The sequence below is a fragment of the Calypte anna genome, chromosome 2, assembly GCF_003957555.1.
Source record: "Calypte anna isolate BGI_N300 chromosome 2, bCalAnn1_v1.p, whole genome shotgun sequence".
NCBI lineage: Eukaryota > Metazoa > Chordata > Aves > Apodiformes > Trochilidae > Calypte > Calypte anna.
In genome coordinates this window covers 28,020,813-28,035,796 of record NC_044245.1, presented here as the reverse complement: position 1 = coordinate 28,035,796, position 14,984 = coordinate 28,020,813, and the positions used below count along the sequence as shown (strand labels likewise).

Genomic DNA, 14,984 nt, shown 5'->3' with positions numbered 1-14,984 from the left:
AGGTGTTAGCTGGGGCTATCTAGCAAGAAAGTAAAGGATTGTTAAAGGGGGATTTTTACCTGTCCATGGAAGGACATAGAATCATTAAATGGTTTGGGTAGGAAGAGACCTTTAAAGGCCATCTACTCCACCCCCACTTGCATAGGGCAGGGACATCTTCGACTAGATCCAGCTGCTCAGAGCCCCATTGACCTCAAATGTCTGTAGGGATGGGGCTTCCACCATCTCTCTGGGCAACCTGTTCAGTATTTCACCACCCTCATTGTAACAAATTTCTTCCTCATATCCAGTCTAAATCTACCCCTGTTCAGTTTAAAACCATTACCCCTCATAATACTTTAAACACCCCACTGACACCCTTAGCTCTTCTCCCTGATAAAACAAGTGACTTCTTGCCCAAGTCCATCAGGAAAGCAGCTGGTTAATGGTGGGAAGGACAACAATCCTTGGCTGTTCTTCCCAACTGATACCTGTAGCCCCACTCAGCTGGTTAACTGGGGACTCAGCTGTGCTGCTGTGCCTGTTCTGCTGTAAAAATCTAAGCCCAGGGGGAAATTTGTCATAAGTTCCTCCTAGAAATGGTCTGTTTTTTATTCAGGATTGTTGCTGTAGCTGGCTCTTCTGAAGGGCATCAGAAAACACAAAGCAGTGTGAACTGTCATGTAAACGAAGTTAAAATCACCTGATTGCATTCAGCCTTGATGCTACTGTTGCCAACTGTTGTGAAATCACCCTAAGTCACCTCTCTAAAATCTGTCAAAAAGCAGCAGGTGTTAAAATCACCTGATTGCATTCAGCCTTGATGTTCATGTTGCCAACTGTTGTGAAATCACCCTAAGTTACCTCTCTGAAATCTGTCAGCAGCAAGGGAGAGCCTTCTGCACTCTGATCAAGATGCTAATCATTAGATTAGAGCATTAGATTAATCAAAGGATTTCTGCTGCTAAAACAAACATACCTAGCTCTGGGCATTCCAGTGCGATAACATTCAGATTGTCCTGACCTCACTGCTTGGTTTCCTGACAAATTGGCAAGGAAACTTTGCACATAGCTTCACTGGCCCTATTCATCCCCATCCTGGTCATTTTCTGAGCAAGTGATCTGTCTTCCTAACAATAAAAATCCACGGTTTCACTTGATGCTTTCATTTCAAGTGCATGGAGGCTCACATTTCACTGCTGTCTGATTAAATGTGATGGTAAAAGGTACAACCTCATGGATCTCAGTACCTTCCTAGCATCCTCTTGAGGACAGGGCACTTGCATGATGGAAGTGTGGATGCATTTAGGAAGAAACTTGGTACAGGCTTAATCCCCTTCTGCCTGCTCCCCTGGAGTGACTCAGGTTTTTATTACTTATAAGAAAAATAAAGAACAGCACAGTTGTTCTGTTGGCACAGCTTTTTGGTTGTGCTTTTTTTTTTTTTTTCCTGTTGTGCAAATATGTTTTAATGTAAAGAGGAGAAAGACATGGAGAATAAGAAGGGCCAGAACAGTCACAGACTGATTTTAAGGCATGTTGGGCCTTCCAGATCCAACTGGTCTGCCTTTCTCCCTCTTGCACCTTGAAAGCTTTAGCTTTAGTTGAAGTGAGTGTAGCTTACTGATTTTTTAGCAGAAGGCAACGTGTTAATAATCAGAGGAGGTCAAAGTAACTTAGTTTGGTCTAGAGAGGATGTAATTTGACTTTAAGGACATGTAGTGAACAAAAATTCCGATTGTGTTTTCAGTGAAATGAAATGTTCCTTTGATTTTAGCAGCAAAAGTCCTAGCTATAAGAAGGGAAAAAGTGTACTTTTTTTTATTATTCGAAGATAAAATTATTGTTTTTAAAAGAGCAAAAGCAAGGATTTGTAAGTCAGCACATTAAGGTATTATCTAACTCTAGTTTTGTGAGGTTTTTTTGGTTTGGTTAGGTTTGGGTTTTTTTGTCTTATATACTTACATTTGGCTTAGTAAAGCCAAAAAGAGACTGGATGTGGCACTCAGTGCCATAGTCTAGCAACCGCAATGGTGGTTCAAGGGTTGGACTTGATGATCTCTGAGGTCCCTTCCAACCCAGCCAGTTCTATGATTCTATGATAAAGGCACAACTTCAGTGGGCTGCTCTAGAAGCAATTGTATTCTAAAGTGAATTGCTTCTAGACCTTGACTAAAGCGAAGTTTGAAGATTATTTTTCAAGCTTTCCTACAGAGAAGTGGTCTCTAAAAGCAACTTCAGTCTATGGAAAAAAATAGGCTTGGTTTGGTTTAGTGAAGAATACTGGAATATTGCAAAGTTTATGACAAGAACTGTTCCTGTAGCCTTCAAAGGTGTGAGAGCACCTTGTGCTATAACCCAGTGAGCAATATAATTTCTGTCTGATTCCTTAGCTCTCCTGTGACAGTACCACAGTCCCACTGTCTACCATCTTTATTATTTTCTTGTTGCAGGTGAAGCCTGTGTGAGTCTGAACTGGCAAGAGATCAAACTGTTCAACTGAGTTTAGCTACATTTAACACAGTAAATTACAGCAGACCTGATGCTATACAGCACCACGTGCTATGCTCAGAATGAATATTTAGGCTGGCACCTCTCATGTCCTTATATTCTAAGTTCATGGCATTTTATGTAAACTACCAGTACTATATAGCATTATGATGCCCTGTTGGCTCAAAGAATTTCTAGTATTGAAATGAAATGAAACTCCATAAAGATGAAAAATTATGTTGTGTGTACAACCAGTAGAATATATGAATACTTGCTGTTTGGTAGCATAATGAAACTGCTAACTCAGGGTCTAATTGTGCCATTACAAATCCATTGAACATACTATTACTGTCTGATAATAATGCAAGATACAGCTTCTTCTTGACTGAACTTGATTGTACTGCATCCTCCTCCATATTTTTTCTGTTTATTCTGAAAATAAGGCAGATAGGTTTGCTATGTGTCTTCATAAAGCCACGTGCTTCAGTATCTTCTTGAAAACAGCTTAATCTTTAATATTTCCAAGGATTCACAGTCCATCCTGTCTGTCCTCCTTCCCTCTCTCTCATCTTCAGAGAGGAAGAAATGTATCTTTGTGTGTACTGCACATGTGCCTATGAAAAATAAACTTCCTCCCTAGCAAGTAAACCCAAGAACAATGTTGCCAGCAGCTGTTGTGCTTCCAGCTCAGTTGGGAACAGTGTTCCCTTATGAGCTCTCAATGCTCTTCTCAACATCAGTAATCAACTTGCCAGGACAATGCATTGTAAACCCCAATGCCCAGGCCAGGAGACCACAAAAGCTCCTCTGTCTTGTACGAGGGAACTGAAAAGAGGCTTTCAGAGTGCTGCAGAATATGCTGGCACTGTGCTGGGTTCAGAACCCTCAGTGTTCTGGAAGATGCTTATGTACAAAGAGGGCAAATCTTGTCTAATCCTGGGTTAAGAAGTTACTATAACTGTTATTGTTTTTTAAAAAATTGTATTTATGTGTTGAAGACAACCATGAGATAACTACAGGCTGCTCAGTGGCTGTATGAAATGCAGTTGCTGAGGAACTGAAAAGGTCTTTGTGTTCCTACCAGCAGGGTGACACCTTATCTACTCTCACAAATAAAAGCAAGGCCTATACTTTAAAAACAAATATACACCTATTTCCTTCTTTTTTATAAAATTGCTATTTCTACGGTCAATCGTTTTCACAAGCAGAAAAGCCAAAGTGTTTGGTAACAACAATGGTAGTTTTTCTTAAAGATGAAATCCTAATATAGTAGGTACCCAGATTTTTAAACTTTATTTAGGTTTGTAACTTTAAAGTTGTCGGGAAGAGTTAATTTGGGTAAAATGGCACTAATGTGAAAAAACAAACAGGCAAAGAAACAAAAAAAACCCCTTCTCATGGTCCATCTAAAAAGGAAGGCACCTACTAGGGTTTGTAGGAAGTTTTTCTAGACACCAATGGAATCACTGAAGAACAGTATTGCAGAGAAAGGAAATGCAGATCCATTTAAAATATTGCTATTTGCAATTTTATTTCAAATGACATTACGTTAATATACAGCCCAGTTATATTAGCAGAGATTTAAACAAATGTTTAATTAGATTAACTATAGGAGTTTGTTAGCTTTAATTTCTTAGCTTTACAATTCTTCTGTCTGTAACATTAAGTGCAGACTAAATTCACTTGTTTATATTACCCAGATTCAAAACCACAATTAATGTTAAAAAAATACAAAAATGTCTGAAATTTCTCTTCCCAACCTAACTTTGTAAGAATAATAAAAACCATTAAAATGCTTTCATTAAAAAGCCACACTGGCATGATTTACAGCTGTACAGATTGTTGCTTAAAACAATCATTATAGGATAACTGCTTAAAGCCGTGCTACAGATCTGAAGCAGATTTTCCCACTGCCCTTATGTAGTCTTTCCTGGCTAAACTACAAATAAAAAAATCCTTTGAAAATGTACTCTTTAATTAAGCAGATTAAAAAAATTCCAAAATAACTGTGCCTGAGAGAAAAGAGGCCATAATCTATGGTGTCTGCTCACACTCCAGATTCTCAAGATGTAGAGTGCTACTGAAAGAAGAGGCTTCCTCGTGCTTAAAGTACTTGGTATTTGAGTAAGACCTGTATAGAAAATTAGTAGAAACACATCCTGCACCTGACAAAGGTGAGCAGTTCTCATGCTGGAAAAGAACCAAGTACTTCTTAGTAAGGCAACCAAGACAAAGTATGGCTTAAGTGCAATCTTTTTAAGGCAGAGGATGTATTTTTGAAGCTGTTACTTCTTCCGCTTCCATTTAAAAGCACTAGTGCATTAACTAGAATATATTCAAGAACTTTGGTTAAAAAGACCTCATGGAGCTGGAGGTGGTTCACAGAGAGAAATTTAAAGAAATTCATTACAGTGAGTTAGACAGTTCCTCAAAAAAAACTTTTGTCAACTTCAACTTCATATTCTTACAGCCATTCAATCCAGAATCTCCAAATATATGTAACAACAAGACAAACATGTCAAGCACAGCTTTCTCAAAATGCCCATTCCTTATCTGCCCCCTGCAAGACAAAGTCCTCGCTCTGGATCAGGCATCATCTGAACTTTTATGTGAGTGACTGTGGCAATATTTTGGCCTTGTAAGTACATTGAGTCCAGTTCTACCCTTGCAATAGATGTAGAATGAGTCCTTTGTCAGGCCAAATTCAGCACAATATTATGCTGACCTTATTCTGAGGGAGTTTCTTTGGCATTAGTTTGGATTTTTAAATGAAGGCGGAATTTGGCCCATTTTAGCACATTAAAAGAAACTGATCCACAACTTCTGCCTGAACAGTCAGCAGATTAAACACAGTACTGGCAGCACTTCCTACAGTTACTACGTGAAAAACCCACACACACCCCATTTGACCAATTTATCCTTTCCAGTATTAAGAATTTCTAGGCTATTCACCAAAATATATCAAAGCTTGGCAAAGTGTAACAACAGATGCATCATATCGTTGCATAAGCTTATGCTTAAAAATCCTAGAAAGTAGCTGGGCTCTGATATTTCTTGAAGCTGAAGCTTCCTTGGATAGATCAGTTCTTCCATTTGTTGGAGTCCCAGGCCAGGAACCAGCCTGTGAATGTTGGGGGTTCGTGTCCCTGCTTCACAATAACAATGGGGGTCCCCTTATCTCTGCCAGAAGGATCTGTCTCAATGTAGCGTTTGGCTAAGAACAGAGAGGAAATAAAATATGCAATCTATTAGTTAATTCTTTTGGTGTAAAAAATACATTAAAACCCCTAGTGGATGAAACCAGTGCTATTAAAGAGGGATCTGTTTGCTGCCATACGAATGGGTTTTGACTCTTTGAACAGGAGAAAGGGTTTGCTGGTACTGCTGCACAAGCTTCATTCCTGTTTGTCCTGTGTAAAAGGCAGAACAGTGTCCCTGGGCATGGCAATGTGACATCAGTACACATCAGAAATGCAGCTAGGGAACCCTGACTGCTCCAGAGAAATATCTGCAAGTGTTTGTAGCACAAACTTTGTCAGAACAGCTCCGCTACATGAAATTACACCAGAGATGACATAATTTTTCAGGAAGGTGCACTCCACATGAGTGGTCTTTTGTTCTATAAATGAGATTCCCTCTTCCAGATTTAACTCAGTGAAGGGTGGCAGTGCAAGGACTGGAGGATTTGTTGGCACTCCTTTGCCTTTATATGTTAGTACAGCTCAGTAAGTAACTCTTTCAGTGCAGTTTCTTTTTGTGGAGCTCTCCTATGTATTCTTTACATGGCTTTGCAGCCCAGTAATGTTCTCTTGATTAATTTTACCCTTCATAGACTTACAGGTAAGAAAGATACAATGAGTTTTCAGCACATTTAAAGGGGAAAATAATCTTCTCCAGTATTAAATCCTAATAAGCTCAGTAACCTTTTTAATCACTGTAAGCATAACTAGATTTCTTCTACATCATCTTTTTCACTACTTTCACTTCTACTTTAACTACCTCACTCAGAATTCTGCCAAATTGATCTAATTTACCAGATTTAACAGATTCCTGTCGCTCGGTTTCATTGGCATCCTTCCCGATCCAGACAAAAACCTGCAGAGAAGAGAAAGATACAGCTCCAGTGTTGTTATGGGTGTGTTGTGCACAGCAGGTAAAGTACAGAATAGTTGATTCCACTAGGAGAAAGCACATAGATTGTGAAGAATGCAGAGATATACAAGCCACAACTGATAGGTTTTTTTCCTCTTGCAAAAAACTGTAGTTCTGTCCTCTGAAATCTCTCCTCTCTTGACACTGGAAGGCTGGACCTTTATGCACTCTGATGAAAGGAATCTTAATTGCTTTTTCCAGGATATCTTTCACAATTTGCCAAGGAAATTGCTCTTTAGGAGCAGGAAGAACACTGAAACACAGGAGCTGTCTCTGGTTTGAACTCTGCGTGCACATCAACACTTGTGCACTGGGATCAATGCAAGCCAGGTGTAACTGCTGGATAACCAGCCAGAGCCTCCTCCTGCAATCCACACATTTTTTAATTTTTTGTCAAGGATCCTTTCAGAAACCAGTTCCACATCCTAGGCTTCTTACCTGAGTCATTATGTTCCAGCTACTTTCCATCCAGCTTTTCCACCCACCTTACCCCATCTCTCCTTCCCACATGGACCTTGGACATTCCTTCTCATTTCCAAAAACCTCAGCCTTTTTTCCCTTAAGGGTTAGGCTGAAGAAGACAATTTGGCCTCTTCCCTCTTTGCCTCCAAAGGGAGGAGGAGGAGCAGAGAGAATGTACTGTGAGAAACAGATCATAGAATCATAGGAAGTTAGGGACTGGAAGGGACCTTGAAAGATCATCTAGTCCAACCACCCCTGAGCACGGTGCCCTCTGCACTCACAGTAAGTTTGCCTGTCATCCAAAATCAACATTTTCAGGCCAACCTGGGAACACGGCATAGATTGTTTCTGTCAAACTTCCACCCAGTTCTTCCAAAGAAATCTGTGTAAAGGTTTAGTGTTTGTCCCTGTTTTTTGTAAGACTTTTTGAAGGTATTGTTGCTACATGGATTCCGTGGCTCCTGAATACCTTCTATGCAATAACTTACTTTTTAAAAAATAATAAAAGTTATTGAGCATTATTGAGGGCTGTTTAGCACACTGCCAGGGCCTATACTCCTGCAGCCTCTATTGGTTCTAATGGGAAATGCCTGTGTAGCCTCACACTATGCCTGGAAATGCAACCCTGTATGTTCACACTAGCACATCATATAGTTCAAAAAATATAGCTCTCTCTGGTATAATTTAAAGAAAACAAAAGCTTTTCCATTCTCACAGAGATGATTTTCCCTCCCATCTTAGGATCTAAGTGATTAGGAATAAATTATCCTTGTTAGTATAAAAAGCAGTGGTCAACTACACAGCTTACCTGCTCCCACGCATCAAGCAACATGACATCGTCTTCAGCCAAATCATCCTGAGTGAATTCTCCTGGGACCTCCTCAATCTAAAAAATATATTATGTTTTGGGTTGTGATTTGTTGTTGTGGGTTTTTTTATTTTTTAATATTTATAAAATATTCTGATTTTTGACAGACCAAGGATATTTTTGGAAGACTAAGTCCAGAAGCTGGTGTGTAATTCTTCTTGTTCCTAGACAGTCAACCCTAAGCTGACTTGATGAATGTGTCAAGGGTGTTTCACTAAACAGAAACAAATCAGGCAACTGCAGGTCCTAGAAAATCAGCTCTCTTTGTCAGAATTGATAAGGATATCCCCTGGAGATACAAAGGTTTACACTGTAATTGTAAGTGTAAGTGTAATTAATTGTAATTGTGTGGGGTCACAATCTACTAGAAGAAGCAGACAAGGAAATTTCTACAGAGCACCTTGTACCAAGCAAACTAAATCCATCAGCTGACACACATTCAGGCAGCTTATGTTCCTATGTAAGGAAAAGAAACTGCTTTGGTTTGCAGTGGGTGAGTTCAGCAATGAAATGCACACTCAAGAAAGCTTTCCAGTCACTTGACACTGGGATACTACAGCTGACTGAGCCACAGAGGAGTAAGTCCCAAAGGAAAGGCAGACTGCTTGCTGCTTCCAAGGATATGCAGGCAGAGAGGAAAGCAGTTTAATGCTATTCTGTATGTGAAGAAGAGAGAATACCATAGCATAGTTGTCAGCCCTCTACTTTTAAGGGACTTTTGGCTATGGTTGGTCATGTAGGAGTAGAAGGGATGATAAGCAGATGGTGCAATAGACATTTGTTTTCCCCACCCTGTGTCACAGTGGCCAGCAGGTCAGAGTGACCTGACCTACCTCCTGTGGTGACCTCTAACGGTGATGATTCTACTACTAGAGAAATGCTACAGGAAAGAGGGGATTTCACAGAAGCTGGAGGGAATTTAAAACCCAAAACAAGTGCATAGCTCCCAGGAGGCTCCAATAGGTTGGTTCCTATTACTATATTTCACAGGATTATTTTAGAAGATTGTTAAGAAGATACATTTTACTACTCTCATAAGATTTTAAAGTCCATACTAAAGGATCCTATTTAATTTATTCCTCTCCAAATGAACGGTCTGTGCCTTAAGGAGACTGCAGAGATGATAACCAACTATGTCCCCTACCTTAAAATTAGTGTTTAATATTAAATCCATGCCAACTGGTGACACAGCATTGCCCTCATAGAATACAGTAAGTAACTAAGCCTGAATCACAGGATTATTACCCAGCACATAGCTCTGGGTATTTCTGCTCAGGAAACAGGCCTTCCTACTTCTTTGAGCACAGGCAAATACCCTGGAGGCATAATTATATGTCTTAATTCTCTGTGGAAAATTTCAGACTGCTGAGGAATTTTAGCAAGGGGCATTTCTTCTCCTCACAACCCCTATCAAACACATACGGGGCAAGGCACTGACCTGCATTTTCTCAGTGAAATGACAGCAATCAGGTGATGCAAGAACACAAATGCTTTTGACAAGGCAAATCTTTTTGCATCTCCAAGCTTCTAGTCCCAGGCTGAAGTAGGTTCTGCATGCAAACATCTGCAGTATTAATTCTTTTGTCTGTCCTTTGCATTTGGATTGTTTTAAAGCACCAAACCCAAACTCTCTACTTCTTGTCAAGCCTGGCTAATTAAGCCAGATCCACAAATTCATTTCATGTCTATGATTCCCAAGGCAAAAAATAACAGAAAATATGTAATTAAACAGAGAGGAAAGTATCCCTCATTTACTCACAATAAATCTGCCAGTCTTATTAGAACAACCATACAGGCGAGGGGGGTGATCTTCAACCTTTGTCAAGAGCCGAGATGAAGTCTGATATTTTTTTTTACCTCCAAGTGCTTTCCAGAATTCCTCTGAAATAAACAATATACCATTTATTCAGCAACAGATTTAACATTTCTTTCAGCTTGTTAGACATTGCTCAATAATCCTCAAGCCCTATCTTATTTTCTGTCTCAAAGATGGGCGCATTTTCTTAAGAGTTTTTCCTGCAGTTTGACAAAGTAACAGTAAAGATATCTCTTGCAGATCTAGAAAGAGGAACGTGCTATTTCTTTCTCTTTTCCCAGGCACTCAGGGTACAGAAAGGACCACATTCCTCTGCAGCTTCTGCTGCTGTCCTACAGACTTCCAGGGCATCACATTGCTTGTGCATGGGCAACTTCTGGACAGATCTCCATGGTAAAATGACAGATTGGATTTTCAAAGGAACAAAGTGAACATATGCTTTGCTTACAAATATATCATTGCAAAAAAATGTTCAGGCCATATTTCCATGCAGTGCTGTGTATTCTCAGCTGCCTATAAACCATAAACATGGTTTTATACTAACCAGGTTCTTGGCCTTCATTAATCTTAGCAGTTTGGCACTTAAGAACACTGGCTATGTACTGAGCTCCTTGTTCCTCTTCTTTGCTTGATCCTTTTCCTACCCAGGTGTAGCCAGAGTTGTTTGGCAGTTTGAGAACGAAGACATCATTAGAGTTTAGTGACATTGCATCAACATCAACCTAAATCAAGAAATAAATTGTTTCATTACTATTTTAAAATAAAACATTACTATTTTGTGTGTTTATATAAAATATGTAGATAGATGGTCATCACCTAGGGTTTTTTTTTTTTAATTTTTCCCTGGATTTATATTGCCATAAATTAGAAAAGAACTTAACTTGAGACAGGGAATTGACTTGAAGGGCAGAAGCTAGGACTAACTGGCAGTAAGAAAAAAGTATCTCATAAGGGTTGCTGTCTCTTCTTTGTCAGCTGATTGTTCACTACAGATTTTCTTACACGATCCTCTGAAAGATGTAGATTTGTTGCAGCCAGTTACAACATATTCTCTCTGATTTATTAGATGGGTTGGTCACACAGAGCAATGGATCTGATTTGGAGTTCTGCATTCCTGCCTGGTATGTGACTACCCAACAAGCTTAGTGTTATGGCTCATGGCTCAGTATTTATGGCTGTACCATTTCCCATGGGGAACAGTTGGTTTAGTTAGCAGGTGACCTTACCTCTGCAATCCTGGTAGTAGCTGCCAGGTTCCTGCGGATTTGGAAGAGTCGTGTGGGTGGGGCAGGTTTCTGACCCTCCTTCTTGGATGTCCCATCCTTGTAGACAATCAGTGGTTTGTTTTTGAACAAGCTCAGTAAATGTGCAGGCTCTTTACCTTGGCTGACTCGGATCTGTACATATGTTTAAAAAGGAATTAAAAGAAACAAAAGGACATGGGTATTTTTGGTCTCTGTTGAATAGCATAGTGGATGTTAGCCAATAATGCTAAGTATGTTAGCAAAAATGAGAAGTGCCAAGCTGAGAAGATCTAAAAATATAGTTCTAGACACATTAAAGTTAGAGCATTTGTGAGATTTTTTTTGTCAATCACACTGACACAAAGACAAGATTCATACTTCTAACATAATGTTTAGCTGATTAAAATGGCTGCTATCTACTGTAATAAAAAAACTGTTCTTTTTTCAAAAGAACAATTTTATAGTGACTTAATTCCTCTGAAAAACTATCTTGAAAGTTTAGATGCCTGTATTTAAGCGGAAGAGAATGTTTTTTCAATTTGTTATTCCACCTGCAAGAAGATGAAAAAGATAAGCATGAATCTGTCTTGCAGAGGGTAACATAATTGGCAGAAGTGAACTTCCATTAAAAATGCAGATGTTATTGCACTCTCAGAAAAACACTGAGCTATGAATGGATAGAAGAACTATAATTTTTAGATTAACATATGATGAAAGTTATTTGTATACAAGTGTTTCTTCTTCCTCTATAACAGTACCACGCGCCAAGGTGGAGGGCTGCAACTCCCTGCTTTCACTGCCATAAAGAAAGGGGAAAAACAAGAACTAAGGCATGCTGAATATCTAGCAAGGAAGGAGAAGTGGAAAGTCCCTTAAGCTATTCCTGGTGAGGCTTGGGACAGCTGAAGCAGGGGTGGCCTGGTGGCAGGGGACATTCTGTGCAGCAGGTGCTGTTGCTGGATAGACAGACTGATACAGTTGCCTGATAAGGATACCCTAGAACATATGTATTTTTAGGTGCCAAACAGTGGCAGGACTTTGCAAATGCTAAAAACAAACAAACAACAAAGAAAAAAAAAACCCCACACCAAAACACAGAAGAAAAAACAGCCTCACCGAAGGAAACGTTCCTACAAAACAAGTAATGGGGGGGGGGGGGAAATTACTTTTTAATAGTAATTTGTACTGCAGTGCCATCTAGTGACCACAAAATGGTGCCTTTAAACCTTTCAAATAATCCTAGCACAGATGTCAAGCATAGATAATATATTCTAGGTAGCCACATACATGCATATAAATGGACACGTGCATATGTACATATGTGTGTATATACACATACCTATATATTCACATATGTATATTCCTAGACTCATTCCAGGACTACAGTACTTTTAGGTACCATGCCTATTGGAGTTAAGATGGATCTCCTCCAGCTTTAATAAAAAGGTTTTTAAAGCACATTATTATTGCAGCTGTAAGCAGTAACAGTGTTAGTGTTGGCCTTAGTTATGAGACAGGACCATATTGTGCTGAACTCTGTCCAAATATAGAACATGGGTTAGGAATAGTTCAAAAGGTAATTACCCAGAACTGTTTTAATCCTTCTCCACTATAGTTTCAATCATAAATTATAAATGATTAATAGCTAAGAGTATGGTTTGCAGTCTCAATTAGCTGCACTTTGGTGGGTGGGGAAGTCCTTTGTTTTGGTAATTAAGAAATGGGAAGCACAGAATTACCTCCTGCTGCCTATAAAATCTCTGCCCCGTTCCCAGTCATTTTCCAGGTCCAGTCTTTCTGTGGGAAGAGCAAACCTCTCACCCCTCCACTTTCCCACCACTCCTCACTAGTGATGAAAGGAAATTATACACCCTAATCATACTAGGACTAACTTATCTCCTCCCATCTTTTAGCTGCTGAGGAATGTCCTGAGCCTTGCCTTGCCCAGCCCATTTCTGGAAGTGACAATGTGTCTGCTTTCACTGAGCTGCAAGGTCTAAGGGATGGGAAAACCCAGGTTATGCTCCTTACTGCAGCAGAGACAAGCCAGATCCTGAAACACAGATCCAGCAGGCTCTCCCCTTCTGTTTTCCATGTGGCTTTCAAGTCTACCAGCTTTGGCCCTCAAAAGTTAGGTGCCTTGTCTGGGCTAAACATCACAGCTTCCTATATGATCAAAAAGAGACAGGGAAGCTCAACACAGGCTACTCAGAGTGAGTTGCCCTGGGAGGATCTTACCCTTTGGTCTTCACTGCCCATGTGAAGTCTGTAAGGGCAGGTAGGACTATAACTTTTAGCCAGTGAAAGTTGAAGGAAAGACAAGGCAGTTTCAAGTTGTGTTGGCTTTAAAAGGAGCCCACAGTGCTTGGTTCAATGCAGATCAGAAGCAGCCTTCAAATATTACCTCCTCCTTTCAGAGGTATTACTGTTCTGTTGAATGCTGTCCAAAAGACACTCACCTGCACAGCCTGACCATTCAGTAACCGATCCAGCTGGACAGTCAGAAATGCAGATGCAGTCAGTTCATCTTTTGTAGTATGAGCTCCTTGCCTGAGGCAGACAAGAGAAAGGCAGTGCTTATGTCAGGTTTCAAAATAATCCAGAGCTTACACTGCATAACACACATGAAAACAAACTTACATGTGGTTCTACTCAATAGGACATAAAGTCAGCATAAAAACACTATCCACATGTTGGAAATCAGTGCAAAGGAGACCAAACATACCATGTGTAAATGATCTGCCCTTTAGGGTAAGTGTAGAGGATAATGTAGCAGTCACCACCATAGAACTGTCCATAGGTCTCGGGTCCCACAGGAACTCTGCCACTGCTTTCCACACGCCAGATCTGGGAAAACATAAGAATGAACTTCATGCTGAACTTCACTGTGAAAATCTCCACAATGCAATTGCAGATCCCTGGAGTGACCTTTGGTACTGTTCTCAAATGTTGCAGAACAATACCAGGAAGGATTTCTCATGAAGTAGATGGATACACCTTGCACCCACTGAATGAATGAATAATGACCACCAACTGCAGTGTGCTTTTCTTTGGCTCGATGCTTTAATGCCACATGATCACCTCAACATGTATGTTGAACTTACTTTCTTAACACCATAAGGTGATAATATGACATGAATGGCACCACATTATGATTGATCATAGAATTATCATATCATCCCTGACAAAGAGATTCACTTTCCACTTCAAAGTACCTTTTTGGCTGTCAAAAGTAACTGTGCAACTAATGTAAGTGTTACTCTACACAACAAGGTAAATGGCAAAACATAGAGTAGCAGCTCATCCTGTTACAAGTAATGAACTAAATTAGATAGGTGGGATATAATTTAATAAAACACAAAAATTACCTCTACTTTCCCAGAACCATCATCTACCATGTTATGCTGGGCAGCCATTTGTGGGGACTCGTGTAACTTGGTAGCATCAAATTCAATCTGCTCAATTTTAGCCACTCTCTCTGTGACATATACTTTTCCAAAGCCATCACTTTGATCTTTCTCCTTCCAGTCTTTGAAAAATTGTTTGAAAATTGGCGTTTCACCTCCTTCAGGAAGGACTTGAATCTGAAATGAAGCAAGACACATGACATAGTAGGAAAAAGAACCTGACACAGTTACTTGAACAGAATTATGTGTTAGTGAAACATTGCCCTTATGTCTTATAAGGCCTTAAAACATTTTTTTGCTGATTTGAAAACAAATTCTTTAACAGAGCTCATGCTCTCCTGGTCTCATCTCATAAACAGATCACACCTGTGTATTGGCAGGATAATTCATCTGCTGTATGAATTGTTCAGCATTCTTCATGGCAGCTTTTCTCTCTTGTGGGTTAGCATCCTTGCCTGGTTAAAACAGAAAGATAACAATACAGGAGAAAGAGCAATGAGCTCACAGATCCTGCAAAAACAAAATCTCCTTGAGCCAGATTCTCTTTGACATTCCTTTCGCCTCAG

General features: G+C 39.8%; 1 protein-coding gene across 1 annotated transcript in view; it reads right to left on the bottom strand.

The window, feature by feature from the left end:
- Positions 1–3,979: 3,979 nt before the first annotated feature.
- The window catches only part of SCIN (scinderin), a 46,293-nt gene continuing 35,288 nt past the window's right edge, over positions 3,980–14,984 (bottom strand). Inside the window, exons 7-16 of the mRNA XM_030446125.1 lie at positions 14,785–14,873; positions 14,380–14,595; positions 13,737–13,858; positions 13,471–13,561; positions 10,994–11,164; positions 10,312–10,489; positions 9,711–9,832; positions 7,892–7,969; positions 6,504–6,564; positions 3,980–5,683 (exon numbers count right to left, since the gene is read on the bottom strand). Coding sequence (XP_030301985.1) covers positions 5,550–5,683; positions 6,504–6,564; positions 7,892–7,969; positions 9,711–9,832; positions 10,312–10,489; positions 10,994–11,164; positions 13,471–13,561; positions 13,737–13,858; positions 14,380–14,595; positions 14,785–14,873 — 1,262 coding nt within the window. The 3' untranslated portion in view covers positions 3,980–5,549. The remainder of the gene's footprint in view (positions 5,684–6,503; positions 6,565–7,891; positions 7,970–9,710; positions 9,833–10,311; positions 10,490–10,993; positions 11,165–13,470; positions 13,562–13,736; positions 13,859–14,379; positions 14,596–14,784; positions 14,874–14,984) is intronic.